Source organism: Aquarana catesbeiana, linkage group LG10, assembly GCF_042186555.1.
Source record: "Aquarana catesbeiana isolate 2022-GZ linkage group LG10, ASM4218655v1, whole genome shotgun sequence".
Lineage (NCBI taxonomy): Eukaryota > Metazoa > Chordata > Amphibia > Anura > Ranidae > Aquarana > Aquarana catesbeiana.
In genome coordinates, this window is record NC_133333.1 from 3,145,504 (window position 1) to 3,166,733 (window position 21,230).

General features: G+C 52.6%; 1 protein-coding gene across 1 annotated transcript; it reads left to right on the forward strand.

Annotated features, from left to right (window-relative positions):
- Positions 1-205: 205 nt before the first annotated feature.
- Positions 206-20,297, forward strand: LOC141109772 (SH2 domain-containing protein 5-like). Its single transcript, XM_073601055.1, is given in 11 exon segments — positions 206-326; positions 3,335-3,430; positions 7,763-7,843; positions 9,944-10,018; positions 11,740-11,886; positions 13,677-13,916; positions 14,828-15,002; positions 16,663-16,747; positions 17,169-17,328; positions 19,914-19,971; positions 19,974-20,297. Coding segments are annotated over 11 exon segments (1,359 nt in total). The 5' UTR covers positions 206-299; the 3' UTR covers positions 20,189-20,297.
- Positions 20,298-21,230: the final 933 nt, after the last annotated feature.

Genomic DNA, 21,230 nt, shown 5'->3' on the forward strand with positions numbered 1-21,230 from the left:
ATCACATAAAATCCCAATAAAATACATCTACGTTTTTGGTTGTAACACGACAAATGTGGAGAATTTCAAGGGGTGTGAATACTTTTTCCAGGCACTGTGTGTATATATATAAATAAAAGTCCCAGTATGGGGAGCGACGTCTGTGTGTAAGATGACCCCCACCTTTAGAGGGGTGGGGCTAGCAGTACTGACCCGCCTAGGGGAGGAGCTGGGATCCCACATCTGGGAGGGATGGAGGACACACCTGGGATGGGAAGAGGAGAAGTCGGTAGCAGTGGAGGGAGACGGCAGGGCCACCTATGGAGCATTGTGACTGTGCACCCCGGGTAGGTGACACTGCAACTGGGAGTATTGTATGTGTAATATTGGAGGGGGAAGTCATGGAAAGGAGTAACAATGTAACGCTGTACTTTGTACCCTCCCATAGTAATAGGGAGTGATGTGCTGTGTGTATCGGTGTTACAATGTAAGAGGGAGTAATGTGCGCACATTGGAGGAGGAAGTCATGGAAATGACAATGTAACGCTGTACTCTGTACTCTCCCATAGTAATGGAGTAATGTAGAGTATGTCAGTGTTACATTGTAACCGGGACTATTGTGTGTGTAACATTGGTGTGTCTATTGGTTGAACTTGTGTCTTTTTTGCAACCAGACTAACTATGTAAGGAGAAAGTAATATAAATGAGTAACAATGTAACCGTATACTTTGCACTCTCCCATAGTAATAAGGAGTAATGTATATCAGTGTTACACATTCAGGGTACACTGTTATGTATACGGGGAGCAATATATATTCTTTCATTGTAATAGGGAGTAAAATATATGAAGGTACCAATATACTCCAGTTGTGTGAAAGGAAATGACATTTATATGGAGTGTAACATTGTAACAGTGCTGTTTCCCATAGTAACAAGGAGTGATGGGTGTCAGTAGTATTGTGTACCCCTCTGTGTTACACCCTGGAGTACAATGTTATAAGTAGTGACGGTGTCAGTAGAAGTATTGTGTAGTATGCAAGTTACATAGTAGTGGGAAGTTATGAGTAACGATATTACACCCTGGAGTACAATGTTACAAGCCTCGCTGGGTGTCAGTAGTAGTATTATGTACTATGTGAGTAACATGGAGGGAAGTTGTGAGTAACAATGTTACAAGCCTGGCTGGGTGTCGGTGGTATTCTTGCTGTAGGTGGTACTCCTCTCCTGCACTGTGTACCCCCCACATAGGCGAGTACTCGGGGTACCCCTGTGGCCCCCCCCCCAGGCTCAGGGCTGTCAGTGAGTCAGGATGAGCAGCTCTTGGGACACGTCACTCCCAGACACGGGAAGATCTGCACAGGACGAACGTTAATCCACCCGGGTAATCCACACATCTTCTGTACTAATCCCATCAGCAGCAACACAGGAAGAGGAAGGTAGGTGAGGGGCTCCTCCGTTATCTGCATTCTAATGACAGTAAAGAGTGAAGGAGGGTTAGATCCCCTGTCAGGTTGTAGTGTCCCTGCTGGGGAGACGTATATGTCTTATCAGTCACGGAGGAAGGAAGACAGGGGACATCTTCCAGTGGGGTCATCTATTCTGGTGACAACCAGGGTATGGATTTCCCTCACTTCCTGTCCTGTCTCTTGAACAGGAAGTGAGGGTAAATCTCTCCACTCTCTCCTTCTTGCTCAGTGCTGACCTACGGCTGGACGCACACGGGACAATTTTGCTTTGTAGATGAAGATTCGGCAATGGTCACATTTACTGGACTGGAAATCATCCACCGGTCACATGACACACGCAGGGTACCCGGGGGCTTCAGGCCCCACCTACAACCGAAATACTCCTGGGTGGAAAAACCATATACAACATCTCACGCCGGATCCTCCTCCTAGTACTTACAGGTTACAGTGAGAAATCTGAGCATGATATATACTCTATATTGTCATAAGTATTGGGACAAGGTTTAGGAGGGTGTCTATGGGAATGTTTGACCGTTCTTCCAGAAGAGCATTTGTGAGGTCAGGCACTGATGTTGGATGAGAAGGCCTGGCTCCCAGTCTCCACTCTGATTCACCCCAAAGGTGTTCTATCGGGTTGAGTTCAGGACTCTGTGCAGGCCAGTCAAGTTCCTCCACCCCAAACTCGCCCATCCATGTCTTTATGGACCTTGCTTTGTGCACTGGTCCAGATCATTTGGTGGAGGGGGGATTATGGTGTGTGTGGGGGGGAGGGGGATTATCGTGTGGGGGAGGGGGGGGATTATGGTGTGGGGGGGAGGGGGGATTATGGTGTGGGGGGAGGGGGGGATTATGGTGTGGGGGGAGGGGGGATTATGGTGTGGGGGGGAGGGGGGATTATGGTGTGTGGGGGGGGATTATGATGTGGGGGAGGGGGGATTATGATGTGGGGGAGGGGGGATTATGGTGTGGGGGGGAGGGGGGATTATGGTGTGGGGGGGGGATTATGGTGTGGGGGAGGGGGGATTATGGTGTGTGGGGGGGGAGATTATGGTGTGGGGGGGAGGGGGGATTATGGTGTGGGGGGGAGGGGAGATTATGGTGTGGGGGGGGATTATGGTGTGGGGGAGGGGGGATTATGGTGTGGGGGGAGGGGGGATTATGGTGTGGGGGGGGGATTATGGTGTGGGGGAGGGGGGATTATGGTGTGTGGGGGGGGATTATGATGTGGGGGAGGGGGGATTATGGTGTGGGGGGGAGGGGATTATGGTGTGTGGGGGGGGGGATTATGGTGTGGGGGGGAGGGGGGATTATGGTGTGGGGGGGAGGGGGGATTATGGTGTGGGGTTGTTTTTCAGTTGGGTTTGGCCCCCTTAGTTCCAGTGAAGGCGTCAGCATACCAAGACATTTTGGACAACTTCATGCTCTCAACTTTGTGGGAGGAGTTTGGGGACGGCCCCTTCCTGTTCCAACATGACTGCCCACCAGTGCACAAAGCAAGGTCCATAAGGACATGGATGAGCGAGTTTGGGGTGGAGGAACTTGACTGGCCTGCACAGAGTCCTGACCTCAACTCCATAGAAGACCTTAGAGAGGAGACTGGGAGCCAGGCCTTCTCATCCAACATCAGTGCCTGACCTCACAAATGCTCTTCTGGAAGAACGGTCAAACATTCCCATAGACACCCTCCTAAACCTTGTGGATGGCCTTCCCAGAAGAGGTGAAGCTGTTATAGCTGCAAAGGGCGGAGCCAACTCAATATTGATCCCTCCGGACTAAGACTGGGATGTCATTAAAGGTCATGTGTGTGTAAAGGCAGGCGTCCCAATACTTTTGGCAATATGGTGTATATGTGTGAGAGGTGACAGGGATTGTTTTTCTTCTCCCAGCAGATCCAGTCCGGCCCGTGTGATATGCAGAAGTCGTGCCCGGAGGGGTCCTCGGTGGGGCCCGGTGCCAAGCCTCATATCGTCACCAAGTTTGCAGAGGTGGGTGGCGGTGGGTAAGGGGGGGTCCTTGGGACAGATCACTGGGTGCAGTTCTTTGTATTGGGGCAGTGAGGCCGATTGCTGGAGGTTGCTAAGGTCCCGTCTGTGCAGAGATTGTCCCCGAGGGGGGGGGGCGTTGTGCAGAGATTGTCCCCGAGGGGGGGGGCGCTGTGCAGAGATTGTCCCCGAGGGGGGGGGCGCTGTGCAGAGATTGTCCCCGAGGGGGGGGGCGCTGTGCAGAGATTGTCCCCGAGGGGGGGGCGCTGTGCAGAGATTGTCCCCGGGGGGCGCTCCATGGTGACGCCCCCCGGAGGACGCAGCGCGCCGTCTCCTGGATACGGATATCATCAAGATTCAACTCTCTGCTGTGGAGATTCCTGAGAGGTTTACATGTCAGGACAGGCAGGAGGAAAGACAACAGCAGATCGCACTTCACGTGTCGCTCGCCCTTCCCCGCCAAAACGCAGAACTGCCCTCAGCTCTTTAATGGGAGATAAAAAGTCTCTTTCACATGGGCTTTGCTCTCTGAAGAGCGATCCCCGTTTAGATTTCTCTTCAGGGAGCATCTGAGAGGCGGTGGGGAAACGTTGTATCCACTCTTTGCTTCCTGCTTTAACCCCCTCGAAGCCGCACTAGCACATTGCATGCGTTTGCAGAGCAGTCCCGTGCTGTACCCCCCCCGCGCTGCAGGCTTGGGTTCACACTATGTGCAGCCGCGGGGCACAGCAGGGGGTCTAGGCTTGGGTTCACACTATGTGCGGCCGTGGGGGGCACAGCAGGGGGTCTAGGCTTGGGTTCACACTATGTGCGGCCGCGGGGCACGGCAGGGGGTCTAGGCTTGGGTTCACACTATGTGCGGCCGCGGGGGGCACAGCAGGGGGTCTAGGCTTGGGTTCACACTATGTGCGGCCGCGGGGCACGGCAGGGGGTCTAGGCTTGGGTTCACACTATGTGCGGCCACGGGGCACGGCAGGGGGTCTAGGCTTGGGTTCACACTATGTGCAGCCGCGGGGCACAGCAGGGGGTCTAGGCTTGGGTTCACACTATGTGCAGCCGTGGGGCACGGCAGGGGGTCTAGGCTTGGGTTCACACTATGTGCGGCCGCGGGGCACGGCAGGGGGTCTAGGCTTGGGTTCACACTATGTGCAGCCGTGGGGCACAGCAGGGGGTCTAGGCTTGGGTTCACACTATGTGCAGCCGTGGGGCACAGCGGGGGGTCTAGGCTTGGGTTCACACTATGTGCGGCCGCGGGGCGCACAGCAGGGGGTCTAGGCTTGGGTTGACACTATGTGCGGCCGTGGGGGGCACAGCAGGGGGTCTAGGCTTGGGTTGACACTATGTGCGGCTGCGGGGCACAGCAGGGGGTCTAGGCTTGGGTTGACACTATGTGCGGCCGCTGGGCACAGCAGGGGGTCTAGGCTTGGGTTCACACTATGTGCGGTCGCGGGGGGCACAGCAGGGGGTCTAGGCTTGGGTTCACACTATGTGCAGCCGTGGGGCACAGCAGGGGGTCTAGGCTTGGGTTCACACTATGTGCGGCCGTGGGGGGCACAGCAGGGGGTCTAGGCTTGGGTTGACACTATGTGTGGCTGCAGGGGGCACAGCAGGGGGTCCAGGCTTGGGTTCACACTATGTGCGGCCACGGGGCACGGCAGGGGGTCTAGGCTTGGGTTCACACTATGTGCGGCCGCGGGGGGCACAGCAGGGGGTCTAGGCTTGGGTTCACACTATGTGCGGCCGTGGGGGGCACAGCAGGGGGTCTAGGCTTGGGTTCACACTATGTGCGGCCGCGGGGTACGGCAGAGGGTCTAGGCTTGGGTTCACACTATGTGCGGCCGCGGAGGGCACAGCAGGGGGTCTAGGCTTGGGTTCACACTATGTGCGGCCGCGGGGCACGGCAGGGGGTCTAGGCTTGGGTTCACACTATGTGCGGCCGCGGGGCACGGCAGGGGGTCTAGGCTTGGGTTCACACTATGTGCGGCCGCGGGGTACGGCAGGGGGTCTAGGCTTGGGTTCACACTATGTGCGGCCGCGGGGGGCACAGCAGGGGGTCTAGGCTTGGGTTCACACTATGTGCGGCCGCGGGGCACGGCAGGGGGTCTAGGCTTGGGTTCACACTATGTGCGGCCGCGGGGCACAGCAGGGGGTCTAGGCTTGGGTTCACACTATGTGCGGCCGCGGGGCACGGCAGGGGGTCTAGGCTTGGGTTCACAGTATGTGCGGCCACGGGGCACGGCAGGGGGTCTAGGCTTGGGTTCACACTATGTGCAGCCGCGGGGCACAGCAGGGGGTCTAGGCTTGGGTTCACACTATGTGCAGCCGTGGGGCACAGCAGAGGGTCTAGGCTTGGGTTCACACTATGTGCAGCCGCGGGGCACGGCAGGGGGTCTAGGCTTGGGTTCACACTATGTGCAGCTGTGGGGCACAGCAGGGGGTCTAGGCTTGGGTTCACACTATGTGCAGCCGTGGGGCACAGCAGGGGGTCTAGGCTTGGGTTCACACTATGTGCGGCCGCGGGGCGCACAGCAGGGGGTCTAGGCTTGGGTTGACACTATGTGCGGCTGCGGGGCACAGCAGGGGGTCTAGGCTTGGGTTGACACTATGTGCGGCCGCTGGGCACAGCAGGGGGTCTAGGCTTGGGTTCACACTATGTGCGGTCGCGTGGGGAACAGCAGGGGGTCTAGGCTTGGGTTCACACTATGTGCGGCCGTGGGGGGCACAGCAGGGGGTCTAGGCTTGGGTTCACACTATGTGCGGCTGCGGGGGGGCACAGCGGGGGGGTCTAGGCTTGGGTTGACACTATGTGTGGCTGCAGGGGGCACAGCAGGGGGTCCAGGCTTGGGTTCACACTATGTGCGGCCGCGGGGCACGGCAGGGGGTCTAGGCTTGGGTTCACACTATGTGCGGCTGCGGGGTGCACAGCAGGGGGTCTAGGCTTGGGTTCACACTATGTGCGGCCGCGGGGGGCACAGCAGGGGGTCTAGGCTTGGGCTCACACTATGTGCGGCCGCGGGGGGCACAGCAGGGGGTCTAGGCTTGGGTTCACACTATGTGCGGCCGCGGGGGGCACAGCAGGGGGTCTAGGCTTGGGTTCACACTATGTGCGGCCGCGGGGGGCACATCAGGGGGTCTAGGCTTGGGTTGACACTATGTGCGGCCGCGGGGGGGCACAGCAGGGGGTCTAGGCTTGGGTTGACACTATGTGTGGTCGCAGGGGGCACAGCAGGGGGTCTAGGCTTGGGTTCACACTATGTGCGGCCGCGGGGGGCACATCAGGGGGTCTAGGCTTGGGTTCACACTACGTGCAGCCGCGGGGCACAGCAGGGGGTCTAGGCTTGGGTTCACACTATGTGCGGCTGCGGGGGGCACAGCAGGGGGTCTGGTGCGTCCCCGTTGTTCACCCTATCAGGTCTGAATTTTTGGACCTGAAAACGGAGCCAAAGACGCACAGGACCCTTCTGCAGTGCGCTCTACGGCCGCCCCCTGGAGATGTGTGAGCCGACCACACACCTCACAATCTGATTGTACGAACGTCTTTAGCTCCACCAATGTCTATGTAGTGGGAGGGGCCTGGTTGGATATAGATGGATCAGTCCCTCGTATATTACATCGTTTTGGTAAATCCAAAGAAGTCAATCTGATATCTGGCGGAATGTATGTGGAACCCCCCCCCCCCCCAATCTGTCCCCCTCTGTGAGGAGGGGGCAGGGTCTCTACGGTCCCTTTAAATATATGGAAGTGTAAGGCGATGTGTCTATAAGGGAGGAATTCCTGGTGACGCCGAGTCTGATTTCTGGAGATTTCCTGGCCAAACAAAAACCACAAGAAAGAAAAAATAAACCAATGCAGTGATGTCATCAGACAGACCCGACTACCGAGAATTTGTGTGGGATATAAAGGGGGGGGGGGGGGGGTTGTCTCATTCCTGGTAATGAGGGGGGGGGGGGGATCACAGTCTAGGAGGTTCAAAATGTAGATATGGAAGGGGACACTGTGTTGGAATTTGGAGGAATTGGGGTCTCAGTGCTGGTATGGGCACCCAGAGAGGAGATCGCAGTGCACATATTTGGGGGGTACGATGCAGGATAGAAGGGGTTCACAAAGCAGATAACAAGGTGGTGAGGGTCGGTGTTGGAATTGGGGTCTCAGTGCTGGTATGGGCACCTCAGAGAGAAGGAAGTTGCAGTGCAAATACTGAGGGGTCTTCGTCCTAGTACGGGGGGGGGGGGAGCTAGGGTCAGGTAAAGTTCCTGAGTTTTGTACAGGTGAGGGTGACCCCACATTGCTGAGCCCCTCCTTTAGCTGACCTCTCGCCCTCTCTCTCTCTGTCAGTATGTCGGCTCGTTCCCGGTGAAGGAAGCGGACTCCAGGAGAAGAGTTTGGATTATAGAAGAGCAGATGCGGTTCCTTAAGGTCAGTGAAATGTCAGTGGTCCTCTCCTTGTTATCCTAGTCTCCTGGTCTACTGGCACCATGTGGAGTGGAATGGGTATAAATGTAGCTCCATGACAGCCACAACAAAGCGACCAGTCCACAAGCAGCGAGGGGTCCGGCGCAAGATAATGTCTAGGAGATTTCCACTAGCAACCCCGAGCTGTTTTCATAGGATGGAGCCATCGCTGCCCTTCACCCACTATAAATTGGTCCTCAGACATCTGTGTACACCTACTTTTTAGAACAGGAACACTCAACCAGAGTACTCCTGTTTGCCAATACCCTCTGGCAGGTGACTAGTTCTCCCAGGGCACAGAATCTAAGTACCAGTTGGTCTTCACCAGAGCTCTTGATGGTGGAGATAGGCCAGAAACCCTAATGATCCCCAGAACTCTTTGCTGCAACTGGCACCAGGTCACTGCCCCTGGGATTGCCCCACTGGTGGCAGTGGGTACAGGAGGGCTACAGTGAGAGTCAGGAGACCAGAGTGCCATCAGGATAAAACAACTCTGGAAGTTGTGAGGGATTTTGCAAGTACTATTGGAAGTCCTGGAAGAAATTCTGCTAATACCATTTGAAGTACTGGAAGAGATCCTGCGTGTACCATTGGAAGTCTTGGAAGAGATCCTGCGTGTACCATTGGAAGTCCTGAAAGAGATCCTGCGTGTACCATTGGAAGTCCTGGAAGAGATCCTGCGTGTACCATTGGAAGTCCTGGAAGAGATCCTGCGTGTACCATTGGAAGTCTTGGAAGAGATCCTGCGTGTACCATTGGAAGTCTTGGAAGAGATCCTGCGTGTACCAATGGAAGTCATAGAAGAGATCCTGCGTGTACCATTGGAAGTCCTGGAAGAGATCCTGCGTGTACCATTGGAAGTCCTGGAAGAGATCCTGCGTGTACCATTGGAAGTCCTGGAAGAGATCCTGCGTGTACCATTGGAAGTCCTGGAAGAGATCCTGCGTGTACCATTGGATGTCCTGGAAGAGATCCTGCGTGTACCATTGGAAGTCTTGGAAGAGATCCTGCGTGTACCAATGGAAGTCATAGAAGAGATCCTGCGTTTACCATTGGAAGTCCTGAAAGAGATCCTGCGTGTACCATTGGAAGTCCTGGAAGAGATTCTACGAGTACCATTGAAAGTACTGGCAGGAATTCTGTGCCAATGCCACTGGAAGTCCTGGCATGGATTATGGAAGGGTCAACACATCCTGTGTTGGGCAAAGCTTCCCACTTGGCATGATGGTTCCCCTTGGCTTTGTGTAGTAAGGATACAAATGACCGGTTACCCAGCTCTAGTGGTTTATAAATGGGCAACATAAATCAGATGTCCCATCATATTCAGAACTCCCTGTGGGGTTCTGTGCAATCCTATTACCCCGACACTAACATAGATCTGATTGGTGCCCGCATTCTCCACCACTTTCCATTGGGATCTCCAAATCTCTCACAGGAGATCTGGCTAAATAGGTTGCATTCAATTATCCCAAAAAACTCAACTCAAAATGAATGTAGTGATAAAAATATATTTGAAAAAGCCAAATAATAGTATAGATTTATATTTTTCTAAGTGCAGCCTGGTCACTCAAACCATTGCTCTTTCTGGTTTTCAGACAATGACTTGCCAATAAACAGACCCCTCCCATTTAACTCTCCATATTACTGTCCAATAACAGTGCTCACAATTGACAAAGCAACAAAGTCACTAAATCAGCCCCCCTCACCCCACCCCACCCCCTCTCCTTACACTCACAGTCCATTCACCTGTCTTAATCAAATCCCCAGCACTTTCAGGTATGGTGGAGATATGACTCTCTTCAATTCAGTCAATCACCAGGCCAGAGCACTGTCACATGGGGTGGGGAGAAGTTAGTCCTGAACCTGAACAACATGGAGCTCATATGGGAGTTTTCACTTTCCTTTGGTGGGACAGTGATTGGAAGTCATGGGGGGGGGGGGGGTAATATTGAAGTGTTCTGTAGCTTTTCCATATTAGGATGGAGATATGACTAGTGATCGGCCGGCTCTGGCTAATGAGGCTTTGTACATTTCTGGTGTTAATGCTGCAATCTGCTTCTACAGGACTGCCCCCGACGCAGAGCCGTCATCCTGAAGTTCTGCCTCCAGGGAGTGAAGATGTACGATTCTGAGGGAGAGGTAATTCTTGTTATTGGTCCTCCTCTGTGTCCTCCATGACGTCCCCTTTCTGTGTCCCCCATGACGCCCTCACTCTGTGTCCCCCATGACGTCCCCTTTCTGTGTCCCCCATGACGTCCCCTTTCTGTGTCCCCCATGACGTCCCCTTTCTGTGTCCCCCATGACGTCCCCTTTCTGTGTCTCCCATGACGTCCCCTTTCTGAGTCCCCCATGACGTCCCCTCTCTGTGTACACCCATGACGTCCCCTCTCTGTGTACACCCATGACGTCCCCTCTCTGTGTACACCCATGACGTCCCCTCTCTTTGTCCCCCATGACGTCTCCACTCTGTGTACACCCATGACGTCCCCACTCTGTGTCCCCCATGACGTCCCCACTCTGTGTCCCCCATGACGTCCCCACTCTGTGTCCCCCATGACGTCCCCACTCTGTGTCCCCCATGATGTCTCCACTCTATATGCACCCATGATGTCCCCACTCTGTGTCCCCCATGAGGCCCCCTCTCTGGGTCCCCCACGACTTCCCCACTCTGTCCCCCATGACGTCCCCACTTTGTGTGCACCCATGACGTCCCCTCTCTGTGTCCCCCATGATGTCCCCCCTCTGTGTACACCCATGACGTCTCCACTCTGTGTACACCCATGACGTCCCCTCTCTGTGTACACCCATGACGTCTCCACTCTGTGTACACCCATGACGTCTCCACTCTGTGTACACCCATGACGTCTCCACTCTGTGTACACCCATGACGTCTCCACTCTGTGTACACCCATGACGTCTCCACTCTGTGTACACCCATGACGTCTCCACTCTGTGTACACCCATGACGTCTCCACTCTGTGTACACCCATGATGTCTCCACTCTGTGTCCCCCATGACGTCTCCACTCTGTATGCACCCATGATGTCCCCACTCTGTGTCCCCCATGATGTCCCCACTCTGTGTGCACCCATGACGTCCCCACTCTGTGTCCCCCATGACGTCCCCACCCTGTGTCCCCCATGACGCCCCCACTCTGTGTCCCCCATGATGTCTCCACTCTGTGTCCCCCATGACGTCCCCACTCTGTGTCCCCCATGATGTCTCCACTCTGTATGCACCCATGATGTCCCCACTCTGTGCACCCATGATGTCCCCACTCTGTGCACCCATGACGTCCCCACTCTGTGCACCCATGACGTCCCCACTCTGTGTCCCCCATGACGTCCCCTCTCTGGGTCCCCCACGACGTCCCCTCTCTGTGTACACCCATGACGTCCCCTCTCTATGTACACCCATGACGTGCCCCCCCCCATGACATCCCCACTCTGTGTCCCCCATGACGTCCCCACTCTGTCCCCCATGATGGGCCCCCCCCCATGACGTGCCATTCACACGGTACACAGTATCCCCTCCTCCCATCAAGTCTTTTATACATCATAAAAACTCGGCTTCCCAGCAATGCACACGGAGCCCAGCACTGTATGAAGTCTGTGTAAAGGCCGGACACACCCTGCAGGGTATCTCCACTCCAATAACTCCACATTTTTTACAAGAAAATACGCCTACAGCTGCCAACATACTTCCCGCTTATCTCCATGTAATATCCGAGCATACCCGTCAGTCCCCCCTCCCCCTCTCTGTTTACAGGCAGAACTTTAGTATGAAGGGTTTGATCCTCTGCTGGTTTTTTCCCCGCAGTCTATACTTAATTGTGACACCATTGTCCTCCCTCTATACAGACCCTGCTTATGGCGCACGCCCTCCGACGCATTCAATACACAACCTGCAGACCCGAGGACCGACAGTTCGCCTTTGTGTCACGCAACCCACACAGACCAGCCAATCAGCTCTTCTGCCACCTGTTTGTGGGCGGGCAGCCCAGCGAGGTAAGTTCTCAGGAGACCATGTGAAGAGTGAAGAATGCCGGCTATATCAGGAATAGTCTTTCCAGATTTTTCTTATTTTGGATTGAAAGGATGATATGGCGGCGCCCCTCACGCCCACTGTGCCCAGGAAGTACGTATGACCCGGTATACGGGACAGGCAGAGAGCACTATGTACTATGACCCGGTATACAGGACAGGCAGAGAGCGCTATGTACTATGACCCTGTATACAGGACAGGCAGAGAGCGCTATGTACTATGACCCGGTATACAGGACAGGCAGAGAGCGCTATGTACTATGACCCTGTATACAGGACAGGCAGAGAGCGCTATGTACTATGACCCGGTATACGGGACAGGTAGAGAGCGCTATGTACTATGACCTGGTGTACAGGACAGGCAGAGAGCGCTATGTACTATGACCCGATATACAGGACAGGCAGAAAGCGCTATGTACTATGACCCTGTATACAAGACAGGCAGAGAGCGCTATGTACTATGACCCAATATACGGGACAGGCAGAGAGCGCTATGTACTATGACTCGGTATACGGGACAAGCAGAGAGCGCTATGTACTATGACCCGATATACGGGACAGGCAGAGAGCGCTATGTACTATGACTCGGTATACGGGACAAGCAGAGAGCGCTATGTACTATGACCCGATATACGGGACAGGCAGAGAGCGCTATGTACTATGACTCGGTATACGGGACAAGCAGAGAGCGCTATGTACTATGACCCGATATACGGGACAGGCAGAGAGCGCTATGTACTATGACCCAGTATACGGGACAGGCAGAGAGCGCTATGTACTATGACTCGGTATACGGGACAAGCAGAGAGCGCTATGTACTATGACCCGGTATACGGGACAGGCAGAGAGCGCTATGTACTATGACCCGGTATACGGGACAGGCAGAGAGCGCTATTTACTATGACCTGGTATATGGGACAGGCAGAGAGGGCTATGTACTATGACCCAATATACGGGACAGGCAGGGAGCGCTATGTACTATGACCAGGTATATGGGACAGGCAGAGAGCGCTATGTACTATGACCCGGTATACGGGACAGGCAGAGAGCGCTATGTACTATGACCCGGTATACGGGACAGGCAGAGAGCGCTATGTACTATGACCCGGTATACGGGACAGGCAGAGAGCGCTATGTACTATGACCTGGTATATGGGACAGGCAGAGAGGGCTATGTACTATGACCCAATATACGGGACAGGCAGAGAGGGCTATGTACTATGACCCAATATACGGGACAGGCAGAGAGCGCTATGTACTATGATCAGGTATATGGGACAGGCAGAGAGCGCTATGTACTATGACCCGGTATACGGGACAGGCAGAGAGCGCTATGTACTATGACCCGGTATACGGGACAGGCAGAGAGCGCTATGTACTATGACCCGGTATACGGGACAGGCAGAGAGCGCTATGTACTATGACCTGGTATATGGGACAGGCAGAGAGGGCTATGTACTATGACCCGGTATACGGGACAGGCAGAGAGCGCTATGTACTATGACCCGGTATACGGGACAGGCAGAGAGGGCTATGTACTATGACCCGGTATACGGGACAGGCAGAGAGGGCTATGTACTATGACCCGGTATACGGGACAGGCAGAGAGCGCTATGTACTATGACCCTGTATACGAGACAGGCAGAGAGCACTAAGTACTATGACCCAGTATACGGGACAGGCAGAGAGGGCTATGTATCTGATTGCTGTCAATCACAAGGTCAATAAATGTTCATTTTCTGTCTTCCCTTTAGGCTCAGGTGTTGAATCTGCTGCTATGTCGCTCCTTCCAGCTCCAATATTTATATTCACACCCCGATGTGGAGGACACGAAGGCCTCGGCCTGTGCGGCTCCCAAGGGGCAGAGAAAAGGATTCAGGGGTGGAGTCATAAGGGAGCCGCTTGACCCCGAACAAGTCACTCCCAATGTCAATGCTTTGGTGTCTTTTAGGAGGCTTCCGGAGGTCGGGGAGGACAGCATCATTAGCAGCCAAGTAACTTTCCTTCTCTGTGTACATTATATCCTCCAATGTGTACATTATATCCTCCCCCGAGTACATTATATCCATCGCTGTATACATTATATCCTCCCCCATATACATTATATCCTCCAATGTGTACATTATATCCTCCCCCGAGTACATTATATCTATCCCTGAGTAGATTATATCCATCGCTGTATACATTATATCCTCCCCCGAATACATTGTATCCTCCCCCGTGTACATTACATCCTCCCCCGAGTACATTGTATCCTCCCCCGAGTACATTACATCCTCCCCAGAGTACATTGTATCCTCCCCGAGTACATTACATCCTCCCCCGAGTACATTACATCCTCCCCCGAGTACATTACATCCTCCCCCATGTACATTACATCCTCCCCCATGTACATTACATCCTCCCCCGAGTACATTACATCCTCCCCCGAGTACATTACATCCTCCCCCGAGTACATTACATCCTCCCCCGAGTACATTACATCCTCCCCCATGTACATTACATCCTCCCCCATGTACATTACATCCTCCCCCGAGTACATTACATCCTCCCCCGAGTACATTACATCCTCCCCCGAGTACATTACATCCTCCCCCCGAGTACATTACATCCTCCCCCCGAGTACATTACATCCTCCCCCGAGTACATTACATCCTCCCCCGTGTACATTACATCCTCCCCCCGAGTACATTACATCCTCCCCCGAGTACATTACATCCTCCCCCGTGTACATTACATCCTCCCCCCGAGTACATTACATCCTCCCCCATGTACATTATATCCTCCCCCGTGTACATTATATCCTCTCCTGAATAGATATCTATCCCAGTATACATTATATCCCATGAATACCTGTCCATGGTCTTCTGTACAATGACTCCTCCGGGCGTTCTGTCTTCCCCAGAGTGAGATATCAGAGGGAACAAACATCCCCCGGAGCTCATCATCCGACACTCCCTACTGCTCCCCCACACTCGTCCGCAAGAAGGCCATCCGCAGCAAAGTCATTCGATGTGGAGCGTACCGCTGTCCCAACTACGAGTCCCAACTCCGGAGCGGGATCAGACCCCAGACCACAGGTATGTATCATGTGATCAGTCCATGTAGAGGGACAGATATGTTGTTTGTATGTAGCACCAACCTGTTCCACAGCGCTGTACACAACAAACCACTGGAGCTTACACTCTAATGTCCCCTCCCCCACAGTCACATCAGTCTCTGTACCAGAGGAGCTTACAGTCTAATGTCCCCTCCCCCCACAGTCACATCAGTCTCTGTACAGAGGAGCTTACACTCTAATGTCCCCTCCCCCACAGTCACATCAGTCTCTATACAGAGGAGCTTACACTCTAATGTCCCCTCCCCCACAGTCACATCAGTCTCTGTACAGAGGAGCTTACACTCTAATGTCCCCTCCCCCACAGTCACATCAGTCTCTGTACAGAGGAGCTTACACTCTAATGTCCCCTCCCCCCACAGTCACATCAGTCTCTGTACAGAGGAGCTTACACTCTAATGTCCCCTCCCCCACAGTCACATCAGTCTCTGTACAGAGGAGCTTACACTCTAATGTCCCCTCCCCCCACAGTCACATCAGTCTCTGTACAGAGGAGCTTACACCTCTAATGTCCCCTCCCCCCACAGTCACATCAGTCTCTATACAGAGGAGCTTACACTCTAATGTCCCCTCCCCCCCAGCACATCAGTCTCTATACAGAGGAGCTTACACTCTAATGTCCCCTCCCTCCACAGTCACATCAGTCTCTATACAGAGGAGCTTACACTCTAATGTCCCCTCCCTCCACACACATCAGTTTCTATACAGAGGAGCTTACACTCTAATGTCCCCTCCCCCACAGTCACATCAGTCTCTGTACAGAGGAGCTTACACTCTAATGTCCCCTCCCCCCACAGTCACATCAGTCTCTGTACAGAGGAGCTTACACTCTAATGTCCCCTCCCCCACAGTCACATCAGTCTCTATACAGAGGAGCTTACACTCTAATGTCCCCTCCCCCACAGTCACATCAGTCTCTGTACAGAGGAGCTTACACTCTAATGTCCCCTCCCCCACAGTCACATCAGTCTCTATACAAAGGAGCTTACACTCTAATGTCCCCTCCCCCCCACAGTCACATCAGTCTCTGTACAGAGGAGCTTACACTCTAATGTCCCCTCCCCCCACAGTCACATCAGTCTCTGTACAGAGGAGCTTACACTCTAATGTCCCCTCCCCTCCAGTCACATCAGTCTCTGCACCAGAAGAGCTTACACTCTAATGTCCCCTCCCCCCACAGTCACATCAGTCTCTATACAGAGGAGCTTACACTCTAATGTCCCCTCCCCCACAGTCACATCAGTCTCTATACAGAGGAGCTTACACTCTAATGTCCCCTCCCCCACAGTCACATCAGTCTCTGTACAGAGGAGCTTACACTCTAATGTCCCCTCCCCTCCAGTCACATCAGTCTCTGCACCAGAAGAGCTTACACTCTAATGTCCCCTCCCCCCACAGTCACATCAGTCTCTATACAGAGGAGCTTACACTCTAATGTCCCCTCCCCCACAGTCACATCAGTCTCTGTACAGAGGAGCTTACACTCTAATGTCCCCTCCCCCACAGCCACACACTATTATACATGTTTATAGCTCTGACATATACCGCAGTGTTGTACACAGAGTACTGTATGGAGACGTGACCCGGACGCAGTCAGGTGACGGATCGGTTCTGTTCTGTAGGTAGGACCAGTCACAGTCCATTGGAGTTGTCGGAGAAGCCGGACGTCTTGGTGGACGCGGTGTGGTTCTGCGCGGGGATTGACAGGTAGACGTTATTATACATACAGTCATGGAGGTAATAAAGAGAACCTGTCTCCTGAGAGCCCCATCACCTATCCCAGCTGTAACTCCTAACCAGCGCTGCAGACGAAACTCGCCTGGGGTGGAGCTAGTTGCCGGGCAGACATCTGTGTGTGCGATACTGCCTATGTCTGCTTCATCTCAGCAGTGTCACTGGCAGACGAGGGCTGCGGCACTGCCGGATATTTACTGCCATGGCAGGTTCTGTTTATGGGAAGTTTTCTGATGACTTTTATCATTTTTTATCCTTTTATTAGTGGAATAATTGGACCCATCAGCTGCCACTACAGATATAGCTGTGCCCCCCTCCCCCCCCCAAGTGCAGCTATCATATACCGTAGCGAAGTAGATGCCAGCTTCCTAATCCAGCTTTGGGTGTGTTGCAGAGACTCGAGCCTCGCCCTGCTGAAGGAGGACCGTATGGGGGCGTTCCTGCTCCGCCCGGACCTGGAGTGCTCCGGACACTTCACTCTCTACATGAGCACCCAGTGCGGGGTCATCCCCTACAAGATCTACACCAATCAGAAGGCCAAGTACTGCTTCGAGGTAAGACCGATCTGCGGGGGAGGGCTGTACATCTGCAATGGGGAGGAGCATTTCTGTATGAGCTGTGTGTGACAACTCTGGAGCTGGGAGTCAGATCTGATAACACACACACCGTCTCCCAGCTCCTGAGTGTAACTTCTCTGTGTGAGGACAACTCTGGAGCTGGGAGTCAGATCTGATAACACACACACTGTCTCCCAGCTCCTGAGTGTAACTTCTCTGTGTGAGGACAACTCTGGAGCTGGGAGTCAGAGCTGGGATCTGAGAGCACACCGCAATTCCTGAGAGTGCTCTGTGTGAGGACAACTCTGGAGCTGGGAGTCAGAGCTGGGATTTGATAGCACCCCCCATTTCCTGAGAGTGCTCTGTGTGAGGACAACTCTGGAGCTGGGAGTCAGAGCCGGGATCTCAGAGCACACCCCATTTCCTGAGAGTGCTCTGTGTGAGGACAACTCTGGAGCTGGGAGTCAGAGCCGGGATCTGAGAGCACACCCCAATTCCTGAGAGTGCTCTGTGTGAGGACAACTCTGGAGCTGGGAGTCAGAGCTGGGATCTGAGAGCACACTCCATTTCCTGAGAGTGCTCTGTGTGAGGACAACTCTGGAGCTGGGAGTCAGAGCTGGGATCTGAGAGCACACCCCATTTCCTGAGAGTGCTCTGTGTGAGGACAACTCTGGAGCTGGGAGTCAGAGCTGGGATCTGAGAGCACACCCCATTTCCTGAGAGTGCTCTGTGTGAGGACAACTCTGGAGCTGGGAGTCAGAGCTGGGATCTGATAACACAAATGGTCTCCCATCTGTAACCGCTGTGTGCGGGGACAACTCTTTAGCTGGGAATCAGAGCTGGAGTTGGTAACCTGACTTCTGAAAATTGTTGTATGTGCCCTGGGTGATGACAACTCTGGAGCTGGGAGTCGGAGCTGGGATCTGAGAGCACACCCCATTTCCTGAGAGTGCTCTGGGAGAGGACAACTCTGGAGCTGGGAGTCAGAGCTGGGATTTGATAGCACACCCCATTTCCTGAGAGTACTCTGTGCGAGGACAACTCTGGAGCTGGGAGTCAGAGCTGGGATCTGATAACACAAATGGTCTCCCATCTGTAACCGCTGTGTGCGGGGACAACTCTTTAGCTGGGAATCAGAGCTGGAGTTGGTAACCTGACTTCTGAAAATTGTTGTATGTGCCCTGGGTGATGACAACTCTGGAGCTGGGAGTCGGAGCTGGGATCTGATAAATCCACACATTGTCCCCTAGCTTCTGAGTGTTCCTGAATGTGCTCTGGCTGAGGACAACTCTGGAGCTGGGAGTCAGAGCTGGATCTGATAGCACACACACCATCTCCCAGCTGTAACTTCTCTGTGTGAGGACAACTCTGGAGCTGGGAGTCAGAGCTGGATTTGGTAACCTGACTTCTGAGTGTAGCTGTATGTGTTCTGTGTAATGCCAACTATGGAGCTGGAAGTCAGAGCTGGGATACGATAACACAAACCATCTCCTGAGTGTTTCTGTATGTACTCTGTGTGAGGACAACTCTGGAGCTGGGAGTAAGAGTGCAGTTCTGATACCACACACTGTTTCCCACCTCCTGGGTGTAGCCGTTATGAGTCCTGAGTGAGGACAACTCTGGAGCTGGGATCTGAAACACACACACACACACACTATCTCCCAGCTTCTAAGTGTTTCTGTAATGGCTCTGGGTGAGGACAACTCTGGAGCTGGGAGTCAGAGCTGGATTTGGTAAAATCTGAACATAGCTGTATGTAGAGAATATATAGAAAATTTGTTGGAAAAATTCTAGTGACAGAATCTCCTATCCACATCCCCCATAGGTCAATACAAAAGGAAAGTGAGAGTAATACTCTCTGATGGGGTGATGGGATTCTAACGGATACGTTTTTCTGTCATTGAGGTAAGCACAACCACAACGATATTGATAAAATATCGATTTTATTACAAAATACATTAATAACAACATTAGGTCATATACATATAGGACCGCAATTGTTACTCGGTCCAAAGGCTTGAACAGATGCTTGTATATGCAAATAGCCAACGCGTTTCGCAGACTAATTATCTGCTTCTTCAGGGCGGCTCAACATGAATCTATAACAATGTCCAAGTTACAAGAAATGATATGTAATGTTGATACTAATGTTGTTATTTCTTGTAACTTGGACATTGTTATAGATTCATGTTGAGCCGCCCTGAAGAAGCAGATAATTAGTCTGCGAAACGTGTTTTTATAAATATCGTTGTGGTTGTGCTTACCTCAATGACAGAAAAACGTATCCTTTAGAATCCCATCACCCCATCAGAGAGTATTACTCTACCTTTCCTTTTTCATAGCTGTATGTGCTCTGAGTGATGGCAACTCTGGAGCTGGGAGTCGGAGCTGGGATCTGATAACACACACACACACACACACACACACACTATCTCCCAGCTTCTCAGTGTAGCTGTATGGGAGGACAACTCTGGAGCTGGGATCTGATAGCAAACACTGTCTTCCAGCTCCTGAGTCCACATAACAGTATCAGGATATGTCTGACCCCGGACCTCTCTCTCTCTCTCTCTCTCTCCCCCCAGCACCTCCCCCAGCAGTTCCCCAGCCTGGCATCCTTGGTGGAGCACCACGCCGGATCGGAGGCAGCCTCTTCTTCCAGCTGGCACACGGCAGAGTGAATCCGTGCTACGAGACGGAGGACCCCCAATCCAGCCCGCCCTCCCCCCGAGAGACGGCAGACACCGAGCAGAGACCGGCCCAGGAGGAGGAGGAGGAGGAGGAGGAGGTCAGCCAGAGGCAGGACGAAGGATCACCAACCGACGCCCCCGCACAGCCATCTATACACATTACAATCTGATTGGACAACCTCAGTGTCATTTTCTTTTACCAGCAACTATGAAAGGGCCTGCTGAAAAATCCCATGCAGTCCTGGCCGGCCCTCGAATTACATCTCTGCACTGGCAGGCTGGGACAGTGTGGTGTATACTGTATATAGGTGTATACTGTATGTATATATAGGTGTATACTGTATATAGGTGTATACTGTATGTATATATAGGTGTATACTGTATATAGGTGTATACTGTATATAGGTGTATACTGTATGTATATATAGGTGTATACTGTATGTCTGTATATAGGTGTATAGTGTATGTATGTATATAGGTGTATACTGTATATGGGTGTATACTGTATGTATATAGGTGTATACTGTATATGGGTGTATACTGTATGTATATATAGGTGTATACTGTATGTATATATATATATATATATATATATATATATATATATATATATGTGTATACTGTATGTATATATAGGTGTATACTGTATATATAGGTGTATACTGTATGTATATAGGTGTATACTGTATATAGGTGTATACTGTATGTATATATATATATATAGGTGTATACTGTATGTATATATAGGTGTATACTGTATATGGGTGTATACTGTATGTATATAGGTGTATACTGTATATGGGTGTATACTGTATGTATATATAGGTGTATACTGTATGTATATAGGTGTATACTGTATGTATATATATATAGGTGTATACTGTATGTATATAGGTGTAGTATATCTGTACATGTAGCCCTTTTCATTACAGTTTATTTTCTATACATTGGATGTGATGAATATCCGCCGTCATCCCCCCAGTCTGGCCCCTCCCCCTGGTTTTAGTATCTATACAGGCGGCGGACATCTTGGTACACTCATCTGAAGCAGCATAGCTGTAAGGTTAGTTTTGCACTACTACAACCTGTGTCCATTTCCGTGGGCTGCCCCCCTCCCCCCCCCCCACCTCCTGCAGAAACGCAGGGAAAGGAGTCCCCGATCTTTTTTTCAAATCGAGCAACACGGTGCTGCAGCAATATGAATCTTTGTGC